The 12,200-nt window shown below is 43.0% G+C and overlaps 1 protein-coding gene and 1 non-coding gene across 2 annotated transcripts in view; both read right to left on the reverse strand.

The window, feature by feature from the left end:
* The window catches only part of LOC126292205 (esterase FE4-like), a 132,922-nt gene that overhangs the window by 18,708 nt on the left and 102,014 nt on the right, over window positions 1-12,200 (reverse strand). The window contains exon 8 of the mRNA XM_049986057.1: window positions 8,496-8,661. Coding sequence (XP_049842014.1) covers window positions 8,496-8,661 — 166 coding nt within the window. The remainder of the gene's footprint in view (window positions 1-8,495; window positions 8,662-12,200) is intronic.
* On the reverse strand, window positions 715-821 carry LOC126292494 (U6 spliceosomal RNA). Its single transcript, XR_007552228.1, has one exon. It is a non-coding gene; the product is annotated as a U6 spliceosomal RNA (small nuclear RNA).

Raw genomic sequence — 12,200 nt, forward strand, 5'->3', positions numbered from 1 at the left:
GAAAAACGCTCGGACCTCAGGATTCAAAAAGTGTGGACTGTCTCTGTCTTTATCGGGTTCTGTTTCCTATATTTAATTTTTGTCACGCAAAAAAAGTTAATAGCTGATAGTCAAAGAGTTCTTACTCTCCCGGTTACAAATAATACCACCCAGTACTAATTGTGAGTTTGTTTAAGGGGGGTTGGGTGTCAAACCGGCCATTTGGGAGCAGCAGAGACAACGCAGGACATTTTAATTTCCACTGTCCTAAATAGAAGGCTGTTGGCTTCTATTATAAAATACACACGTTTGAATTCCACAGAGCCAACAAATACAGTGACGTGCGGTAGAATAATTCTGTATGAAGAGGCGCGGTACTGCAGTTTGGCACCCTTAAAAAAAAAAAAACAATGACTTGCATTTTCTCGAACATGGAAGTTTTTTGGAATGAGATTTTCATTCTGCAGCAGAGTGCGCGCTGATATGAAACTTCTTGGCAGATTAAAACCGTGTGCCGGACCGAGACTCGAACTCGGGTCCTTTGGCATTCGCGGGCAAGTGCTCTACCAACATTTTTTTAAAATCTCATTTTGTTCGCTTTTGTTCGTTGCATCTGCTCGGGACGGACGTAGTAAGACATCCGCTTAAGTTCGTTGTTGATCGATTAACTCATTTTTTTTTATTACAGAGGGCAGCTGACCCTCTGACCGAACACGCTGAGCTACCGTCCTGGGTGAAAATGTGGAACGCTGCACGATTTTGCGTGTCATAATTGCGCAGGGGTCATGCTAATTTTCTCTGTATCGTTCCAATTTTAGTTTATGCACCGCCGAAGCGAGTACACCCAACTGAGCTACCAGGAAGGTAGGAGACGAGGTACTAGCATAAGTAAAGCTGTGAGGACGGGGAGTGAGTAGTGCTAGGATAGCTCAGTTGGTAGAGCACTTGCCCGCGAAAGGTCCCGAGTTCGAGTCTCGCTCCGGCACACAGTTTTAATCTGACAGTAAGTTTCATGGAAGTTTTTTATATCAACCTCTTCAGAAAGATGTGCGCTACAAAAATATTTTTTTTTTTTTTTTTTTTTTTTTTTTTTTTTTTTTTTTACGTCCCATCTCAAACGGTCGAGAGACAGAGGGCGGCTGGAGGGGCCACTATCATGCCTTTGCCCCGATTCGGAAATTTCGTAGATCCGGGGCTACCTATCCCCGATGATATTCGGTGTCTGATACGATAAACCAAGGAAAATTTTGGAAGGAGAATTAAAATACAGCGATAAGAAATAAAAATCTTGAGTTTTTATGTGTATAGACAGGAAAGGCAGTGAGGATTTGGATCGAGGAAGGAGGCGTGACAGGGAAATCCGTGCACTTCTGTGAAGCGCTGTGCCACGGTGGTGAAGAGGCTAACGCACCTGCCTCATAGACAGAAGACCTGGGTGGGATTCCCGGCCTTGGTAAAAAAATTTCACTCGCTGCTTCAGACTGTAAACATAAAGTCATATCTATATGAGACCAGTAAAGCCTCTTAAATTGTGTGAATTCATTTCCAGAACCTTGTGTGTTTAATAATAGTTACTTGTCTTGACAGCACTTGGTTCAATTACAATTCACAATGTTATCAGTTTCATGTTCTTTCATCATTATATCTTGTAAAACAAAAGAATTAGGAAGGGTGTTACAAATAGGTACGACCAAACTTTCAGGAAACATTCCTCACACAGAAAGAAAGAAAATATGTTATGTGGACATGTGTCCGGAAACGCTTACTTTCCATGTTCTCATTTTATGACTTCTATCCAAATCACATTAATCATGGAATGGAAACACACAGCAACAGAACGTACCAGCGTGACTTCAAACACTTTGCTACAGCAAATGTTCAAAATGTCCTCCGTTAGCGAGGATACATGCATCCACCCTCATCGCATGGAAGCCCTGATGCGCTGATGCAGCCCTGGACAATAGCGTATTGTATCACAGCCGTCCACAATACGAGGACGAAGAATCTCTACATTTGGTACCGGGGTTGCGTAGACAAGAGCTTTCAAATGCCCCCATAAATCAAAGTCAAGAGGGTTGAGGTCAGGAGAGCGTGGAGGCCATGGAATTAGTCCGCCTCTACCAATCCATCGGTCACCGAATCTGTTGTTGAGAAGCGTACGAACACTTCGACTGAAATGTGTAGGAGCTCCATCGTGCATGAACCCCATGTTGTGTCGTACTTGTAAAGGCACATGTTCTAGCAGCACAGGTAGAGTATCCCATATGAAGTCATGATAACGTGCTCCATTGAGCGTGGGTGGAAGAACATGGGGCCCAATCAAGACATCACCAACAATGCCTGCCCAAACGTTCACAGAAAATCGGTGTTGATGACGTGATTGCACAATTGCCTGCGGACCCTCGTCAGCCCTCACATGTTGATTGTGAAAATTTACAATTTGATCACGTTGGCATGAAGCCTCATCCGTAAAGAGAACATTTGCACTGAAATGAGGATTGACACATTATTGGATGAACCTTTCGCAGAAGTGTACCCGTGGAGGCTAATCAGCTGCTGATAGTGCCTGCACACGCTGTACATGGTACGGAAACAACTGGTTCTGCCGTAGCACTCTCCATACAGTGACGTGGTCAACGTTACCTTGTACAGGAGCAACTTCTCTGACGCTGACATTAGGGTTATCGTCAACTGCACGAAGAATTTCCTCGTCCATTGCAGGTGTCCTCGTCGTTCTAGGTCTTGCCCAGTCGCGAGTCATAGGCTGGAATGTTCCGTGCTCCCTAAGACGCCGATCAATTGCTTCGAACGTCTTCCTATCGGGACACCTTCGTTCTGGAAATGTCTCGATACAAACGTACCGCACAACGGCTATTGCCCCGTGGTTATCCATACATCAAATGGGCATCTGCCAACTCCGCATTTGTAAACATTGCACTGACTGCAAAACGACGTTCGTGATGAACACTGACCTGTTGATGCTGCGTACTGATGTGCTTGATGCTAGTACTGTAGAGCAATGAGTCGCATGTCAACACAAGCACCGAAGTCAACATTATCTACAATTGAGGCAACTGGCGGTGAATCGAGGAAGTACAGTACATACTGACGAAACTAAAATGAGCTCTAACATGGAAATTAAGCGTTTCCGGACACATGTCCACATGACATCTTTTCTTTATGTGTGTGTGAGGAATGTTTCCTGAAAGTTCGGCCGTACCTTTTTGTAACACCCTGTATAATAAAGTGCGAATAAGACGTAAAATTGCTAATGAGGTGCTGGAGCTGATCTGTGACTCGTATAAAGACTTCGTCTTTGATTTTAAATCTGTTTGGGTTCTCAATGGAATTGTAATTCCGTTTGAGATGTCAAAGTACTTGTAAGAAAAGCTGAATGGAATGAACACTCTCTTGAAAATAGATTATAAGTGATGACACTACATAAAAGTATTTTATGAGTTGTTTGGGCATCAAGATAAATGACCAGGTGTGGCTGCGCGGTTCCTTTCGTCCTTTTAGCTGCACCTACCTGTGAACTCGTAGCAGCAGACCGCCAGTAGGAAAGCCGAGCAGGAACCTACCGTACTGCAACTCGCACCAAGCTGCACACAAAGGAACTATTCTAAGATTCGAGAAAAGGTCTTAATTTTGAACGAAAGCTGGAAATAGTGGCAAAACTTCGGTATATTCTGAACTCGAGAATTACAGGTTCACTGCCAAGCCCTTCCTAATAATAACACAGTCATGCACAAACCCTTTGATCCACGTTAGCAATTCTATGATAACGCATTTCCCGAAATCTGAATAACTACTATGCACGGATTATTCTTAAATGAAAATACTGGCCATACTATTAAGTTTACCGGTGTCTAATGCACTCAGGTTTTTAGTCAGCGATATGCTCAAAATGCCACGCGGCATTAATGTCTTTAATCATACACAAAATTACTTAAAAAATCAGTACTTTCGAGTAAACAGACCGGAATAAATATGCCTTCGCTTTTAAGCACTTTTTGGACATGTAGCACAACAAAACCTAGCTGCTTCAGAGCTCATACTACACACGAAAGTAGCATTGGAAGGCTGGGCTCTGTCTCTCTTAGACTGCTGTAAGCATTCTGTGTCCCCAAGAGATACACGCGCAAAGAATACACAGTTCTGATTGGTCAGTTTTCTTAAAGGCCGATAGTAAAACATTATTCTCCCGCGTTGGTTCGCGTTTTGCATGACTAACCAATCAACAAATAACTTACTTTCGGACTGCACTTTTACCCGAAGTAAATATTTGTTGTTGTTGCTGTTGTAGTCTTCAGTCCTGAGACTGGTCTGATGCAGATCTCCATGCCACTCTATCCTGTGCAAGCTTCTTCATCTCCCAGTACCTACTGCAACCTACTTCCTTCTGAATCTGCTTAGTGTATTCGTCTCTTGGTCTCCCTCTACGATTTTTACCCTCCACGCTGCCCTCCAACACTAAATTAGGGCCTCAGAACATGTCCTACCAACCGATCCCTTCTTCTAGTCAAGTTGAGCCACAAACTTCTCTTCTCCCCAATCCTATTCAATACTTCCTCATTAGTTATGTGATCTACCAATATAATATTCCGCATTCTTCTGTAGCACCACATTTCGAAAGCTTCTATTCTCTTCTTGTCCAAACTATTTATCGCCCATGTTTCATTTCCATACCTGGCTACACACCATACAAGCACTTTCAGAAAAGACTTCCTGACACTTAAATCTATACTCGATGGTAACAAATTTCTCTTCTTCAAAAACACTTTCCTTGCCATTGCCAGTCTACATTTTATATCCTCTCTACTTCCACCATCATCAGTTATTTTGCTCCCCAAATAGCAAAACTCCTTTACTATTTTAAAGGTCTCATTTCCTAATCTAATTCCCTCAGCATCACCCGACTTAATTCGACTACATTCCATTATCCTCGTTTTGATTTTGTTGATGTTCATCTTATATACACCTCTCAAGAGACTGCCCATTCCATTCAACTGCTCTTCCAAGTCTTTTGCTGTCTCTGACAGAATTACAATGTCATCGGCGAACCTCAAAGCTTTTATTTCTTCTTCATGGATTTTAATACCCACTCCGAACTTTTCTTTTGTTTCCTTTACTGCTTGCTCAATATACAGATTGAATAACATCGGGGAGAGGTTACAACCCTGTCTTACTCCCTTCCCAACAACTTTTCCCTTTCATGTCCCCTAACTGCCATCTGGTTTCTGTACAAATTGTAAATAGCCTTTCGCTCCATGTATTTTACCCCTGCCACCTTTAGAATTTGAAAGGAGTATTCCAGTCAACATTGTCAAAAGTTTTCTCTAAGTCTACAAATGCTAGAAACGTAGATTTGTCTTTCCTTAATCTTTCTTCTAAGATAAATTGTAAGGTCAGTATTGCTTCACGTGTTCCAGTATTTCTACGAAATCCAAACTGATCTTCCCCGAGGTCGGCTTCAACTAGTTTTTCCATTCGTCTGTAAAGAATTCGTGTTAATATTTTGCAGCTGTGGCTTTTTAAACTGATTGTTCGGTAATTTTCACATCTGTCAATACCTGCTTTCTTTGGGATTGGAATTATTATATTCTTCTTGAAGTCTGAGGGTATTTCACCTGTTTCATACATCTTGCTTACCAGATGGTAGAGTTTTGTCAGGACTTGCTCTCCCAAGGCTGTCATCAGCTCTAATGGAATGTTGTCTACTTCTGGGGCCTTGTTTCGACTCAGGTCTTTCAGTGCTCTGTCAAACTCTTCACACAGTATCGTATCTCCCATTTCATCTTCATCTACATCCTCTTCCATTGCCATAATATTGTCCTCACGTACATCGCCATTGTATAGACCCTCTATATACTCCTTCCACCTTTATGCTTTCCCTTCTTTGCTTAGAACTGGGTTTCCATCTGAGCTCTTTATGTTCATACAAGTGGTTCTCTTATCTCCAAAGGTCTCTTTAATTTTCCTGTAGGCAGTATCTATCTTACCCCTAGTAAGAGCAGCCTCTAGATCCTTACATTTGTCCTCTAGCCATCCATGCTTAGTCATTTTCCAATTCCTGTCGATCTCATTTTTGAGACGTTTGTATTCGTTTTTGCCTGTTTCAGTTATTGCATTTTTATATTTTCTCCTTTCATCAATTAAATTCAATATTTCTTCTGTTACCCAAGGATTTCTACTAGCCCTCGTCTTTTTACCTACTTGATTCTCTGCTGCCTTCAGTACTTCATCCCTCAAAGCTACCCATTCTTCTTCTACTGTATTACTTTCCTCCATTCCTGTCAATTGTTCCCTTATGCTCTTTCTGAAACTCTGTACAACCTCTGTTTCTTTCAGTTTATCCAGGTCCCATCTCCTTAAATTCCCACCTTTTTGAAGTTTCTTTAGTTTTAATCTACTGGTCATAACCAATAGATTGTGGTCAGATTCCACATCTGCCCCTGGAAATGTCTTACAATTTAAATCCTGGTTCCTAAATCTCTGTCTCACCATTATATAATCTGTCTGATACCTTTTAGTATCTCCAGGATTCTTCCATCTATACAGCCTTCTTTTATGATTCTTGAACCAAGTGTTAGCTATGATTAAGTTGTGCTCTGTGCAAAATTCTGCCAGGCGGCTTCCTCTTTCATTTCTTTGCCCCAGTCCATAATCACCTAATACGTATCCTTCTCTCCCTTTTCCTACTACCGAATTCCAGTCACCCATGTCTATTAAATTTTCATCTCCCTTCACTATCTGAATACTTTCTTTTATTTCATCATACATTTCTTCAATTTCTTCGTCATCTGCAGAGCTAGTTGCATTTAAACTTGTACTACTGTAGTAGGTGTGGGCTTCGTATCTATCTTGGCCACAATAATGCGTTCACTATGCTGTTTGTAGTTTCTTACTAGCATTCCTATTTTCCTATTCATTATTAAACCTACTCCTACATTACCCCTATTTGATTTTGTGTTTATAAACCTGTAATCACCTGACCAGAAGTCTTGTTCCTCCTGCTACCAAATTTCACTAATTCCCACTATATCTAACTTTAACCTATCCATTTCCCTTTTTAAATTTTCTAACATACCTGCCCGATTAAGGGATCTGACATTTCACGCTCAGATCAGTAGAACGCCAGTTTTCTTTCTCCTGATAACGACATCCTCTTGAGTAGTCCCCGCCCGGAAATCCGAATGGGGGCTATTTTACCTCCGGAATATTTTACCCAAGAGGACGCCAACATCATTTAATCATACAGTAAAGCTGCATGCCCTCGGGAAAAATTTCGGCCGTAGTTTCCCTTTGCTTTCAGCTGTTCGCAGTACCAGCACAGCAAGGCCGTTTTGATTATAGTTACAAGGCCAGATCAGTCAATCATCCAGACTGTTGCCCCTGCAACTACAGAAAAGGCTGCTGCCCCTCTTCAGGAACCACACGTTTGTCTGGCCTCTCAACAGATACCCTTCCGTTGTGGTTGTACCTACGGTACGGCTATCTGTATCGCTGAGGCAAGCAAGCCTCCCCACCAACGGCAAGGTCCATGGTTCATGAGGGGAGTAAATACTTAACATTCTGATATTTTATTTATATTTTACGTTAGTAATTGTTTCCGTTTGCAATTGAATCAGCTTTCCTTTTACCAAAATCTTACTTAACATATGATGATACTAAATTTCTCGCGGTAGTTCGTACAGCGTTTACCAGTAGACCACATTCACGAATCATTTACACGACTAAAAACATACACAAAACTGTACAAACGTAAATAAAGAAAAAAAAATCCTTCAAGAAATAAACAGAACGATTCACAAAAACGTTCTCTTGACCTGTTTCTTGAATGTATCTGTGCACTACTGGACTCTAGCGGATGAAAATTAGAACTCTGTACTCGACTGAACCTGCTTCAGGCCATCTGTCACTGTGCAGGCATGGGTCACGCTGCTGATAGGCTCTACACAGGAGCGACATAAGGCACTACGCCTCACAACTCCAGATTCGAGATGACATAAAATGTAGATTGGATACAAGACGTAAAATATTTATGAATAAAGGAGAATTGTGAACATGTTAAATTATATTACAGGGCGATAGGTACTTCTGTTAAAGAAAAAAGAAACATGAACGATAAAAACCGGAGACAAGAACAGAGTAGAAACTTTTGAAATGTGGCGCTGGATGAGTTTGCTGAAGACTGGAGGAGTAGATCTGATTATCAGTAAGAATATTGATTAAAAGGACAGATCTGCGGATGGGATACGACGTGTGGCGTTACGGTATCGTCAGTTTTGTAACGGAGGCTAGTGTATGGGGTGACATTTGTAGAGGGGGAGCAGTGTAGCTGTAAAGAAGTTTGCAAGGAACTGACTGTCATGGAGAGCAACTGCCTCGTCATGCAGACCACGACAACATACTAGAACTACACTGAGGAAAAACTGGCAACACACATGCAAACGTCAGACTAGAAATTACCTCGAGAGCAATGAAGGTAACAAATATGACTGGAAACACAGTACCGTTAAATTTCTCCCTGAGCTTTCTGGCCACCTCTCCTAGCGGCCCTTCGGGAAGATGCTCATTCGTGTAGTGGAAGACGAATAAGTGGGCTGGGGCTGTCGATTTGGAACTGTGTATTTTGGCCACTCGCACAGCGTGGTATGTGAACATCAGGTCTCCTAGAAGCTGGAAAAGAAAAAAAAACCTTAATTTAGCACAAAGCTGAAAGCGAAAGCAAATGTTATATTGACCGTTTTGAACAGTTATGCTCTGTAACAACAGCTTAGTTCTCGAAGAAATTTGGATTCCACCACCAGAAACTTTGGGATAGACGATGGCGCTACTACTGTTGCGATTTACTATCTGCAGTTCCCCACGGATCAGCTCTAGGCCCAACCACTCTTCTCGTGGTACCTTTGTGATTTTCCCATAGTCGTTTCCCACTCTGATTTCTTAAAGCTCAGTGGCTGAGTGCTCAAGTACAAGGCTATGGATCCAAAGACGTGACGTTCAATCCCTGTCAATCCTGCTAATTTCATGTATCACTTATCACTTCTTTCTCCCCTGGAACTGTTTGTTGATGTGAAAAATGCTGAGTTACATCCTAAATCAAAGTCGACTGAAAACAGGAGGTTCACCTACAGCTCGCTGGATAAGTCAGTTCACTCATCAGAGTAAAGTAATGGCATAACATCTCCAACAGAATCATACATCGTAACACACTGCGGTATTCGTTGTGTCCAGGCGAAGCTACTTTCGTCCAGATACAACTAATGATTCTTTGATTGCTCTGGGAGATGAATCATCAAACTAGAACACATGAAATATTAGCTCACTTTGAAACATTAATGAATAAAAGATTTTCTCTGCAAGTTTCTCAGGAACTTAAACTACTGTTCAGTCCTAGACGAAGCTGTGGACTGCTGTGCTGAGGTCCCTAACTGGGCAGAGCTCCTCCCAGCTCCGTTCCATGTTGGCCTCAGTGCAAGAGCGCTGCAGTTCTGAGGAAGAGGCGTGGTCTCCAGTAGCGCCTCCTATAGGTGGTTGTGGGTTGCAGTGAGCCCTCGCTAATCTGTGGTATCAGTTCATGTTGCTGACTTTAATGTGGCACCGATATCTCTAGACGATAGCACAGTCTTCAAACCAACCTAGCTTGAATTCAAAACCAGTTTCCTTGACAACAACCATCAGATCTGGCAAAGCTAAACTAAGTAGAATGTTCATCATCAAAATTGTGACACCAGGAAAAGCAATTAAAGACATTTTACTTTTTGGGTGTATGTAGTTCAGTAGTAGGCACACATAATAAAATTATTCGCTCATATGGAGGTGTACAGGACGAGAAATTCAGTACATAGAGCAGCAAACTCCGGTAGCAATAATGCCTCTAAATCGGCTCGTCATCGAGCCGGAAGAAGCTTGGATGATGAGTAGGGGTACGTCATTCTTTGCTGATTTAACTCTATGCCTGACTTCAGACATCGCTGTGACTGGCGGTTAGCATGCCAGACTCACAGCGCCACATGGCCAGATGTTTTCAATGGTTGGCGGATCTGCAAAACATGCTGGCCAATGTGATAATCCAAATCCTCTATTTCGATGAAGGTCAGAGTAGCACAACCAGCAAGCAGTCTTCCTCTGTCTTGAAATAGACGACATCTCCAAAACGGAGCACAGTTACCAGGCTTCACACATCAGGAATGTATCCACTTTTGCCCGAATCACTCTCTAACGAACTGGTGGTGATCCTGTTTGGTACCCAATGTCACCACATACCATTACACCAGGTGTTGGGCCCCTGTGACGATGACTAGTGTAACTTTGTATTGCTCATGCTCCTCGTAGCCTGCACCTGTGGATCTATATATCATGATGCTGTACGTAGATGCACAGCGCTCCAGACAGCGTCACACTGTCTGTGCGGCGACTTGTCTTTTTGGCAGTAAGCCAATTTCGTGACTCATGGTCACTCTAATCTTGTATGACCGAGTGAACATCAAGCCTGCCCTCTCAGGCGCCAGTCGCGTGGGGCCACTGACGTCCTGCCTCAAGTTGAGTAGGGTCTTTCTGAACCCAGTGATCCCATATCTCCTGTCATGGATTCACAGTCAACATGAACACCAATACTGTGAAATGATAAATATCTGGATGTGACTATTCGAAATGATCTCAAATGGAACGATCAAATTACACAAGTAACGGGCAAGGCGAACTCTAAATTGCGGTTTACTGGTAGAATCCTGAAGCGATGCACTCCTTCAACAAAGAAAATTGCTTACAATAGTTCGTCCACTCTTAGAGTATTGTTCGTCTGTATGTGACCCTTACCAGTTGGGTCTGATTCAAGAGATTGAGAAGATCCAAAGAAGAGCCACAAGATTCGTGGCTGGTACATTTAGCCATCGCGAGAGCGTTACAAATCTCATAGAAAGTTTGAAGTGGGACACAATTGAAGATAGACGACGCGCTAAGCGGAAGGGGCTGCTTATTAAATTCAAAAATCCGATCTTTGCCGAGGATGTAGAGCATAAATCGCGCAATGATTACCATTCAAAGGTAAGGGGAATTAGAGCTCGCACTGAGGCGTTCAGTCGTTTTTAGGCGTGCGACCCGAGACTGGAACAGAAGGGGGGGGGGGGGGAGATATGACTTTGGCGCGAATAGTGCACTCAGCCACACACCGATTGGTGGCTAGCGAAGTATATATGTAGATATTTAGATGTAGATAAATTTCAATCACAATAGGTCACAATAATGCTGCTGTCGAATTGGAATACGTGCTGGCAGTTATTTTTCGCTTTTGCATGAGGCACACCACAATCTGCTCCAAAACAATCAACATTCAAATAAAGATTCTGAAGAAAAATCCATTGTGTACTGTCACCTTATACAAGTGGCATTCAGTAAGTAATGCAAGACAAATCTTCCTGAAAGCGGGATGGTTTGGTTGAGGATTCCAACACCTATATTGTTCAGTACTCTTTTAGTTAAAAAATCCTACTTTTCGATACAATCTCCATTCAACGCGACGGCCTCACGACACCAAACTGGGAGAGCCTCTATGCCCGCACTCGACGGGTCCACGCAGAAGCCAATGTCTTCCTGCATCAGTGACTTCCCCGTCATCCACGTACTGCATTCCGTGTTCATTCTTCATGGAGCCAGACAGATGAAAGTCGGGAGATCTGGGTAGGAGCGTGGATGAGGAAGAACAGTCCAATGAAGTTTTGTGAGCACTACTAACAGAGACATTCAGCTGAGCAGAGAGATATTTGTTTGTGATCTGCCGATCACCTCGAATGAGTGTCTGCACGTTAAAACATTGCAGGAGTTACAGCTGTGTGTGACAGGCCAGCAGCCGGTCGCGGTGGCCGTGCGGTTCTAGGCGCTGCAGCCCGGAACCGCGGGACTGCTACGGTCGCAGGTTCGAATCCTGCCTCGGGCATGGATGTGTGTGATGTCCTTAGGATAGTTAGGTTTAAGTAGTTGTAAGTTCTAGGGGAATGATGACCTAAGATGTATAGTCCCATAATGCTCAGAGCCATTTGAACCATTTAAACAGGCCAGCACGTGGGAGATCGCTACCTTGTTGCGATGATGACGGACGCTACGCCCAACAACTCACCATGGTTTTGTTCACTGCCAGGTCTCCATAGACATTCTGCGAGCGCCTATGTGTATATGCCCAATGACAGCTCCCTTCTTGGGACGCTCCTTTGTTACAG

The sequence above is a fragment of the Schistocerca gregaria genome, chromosome 9 (genome assembly GCF_023897955.1).
Source record: "Schistocerca gregaria isolate iqSchGreg1 chromosome 9, iqSchGreg1.2, whole genome shotgun sequence".
NCBI classification, from domain to species: Eukaryota; Metazoa; Arthropoda; class Insecta; order Orthoptera; family Acrididae; genus Schistocerca; species Schistocerca gregaria.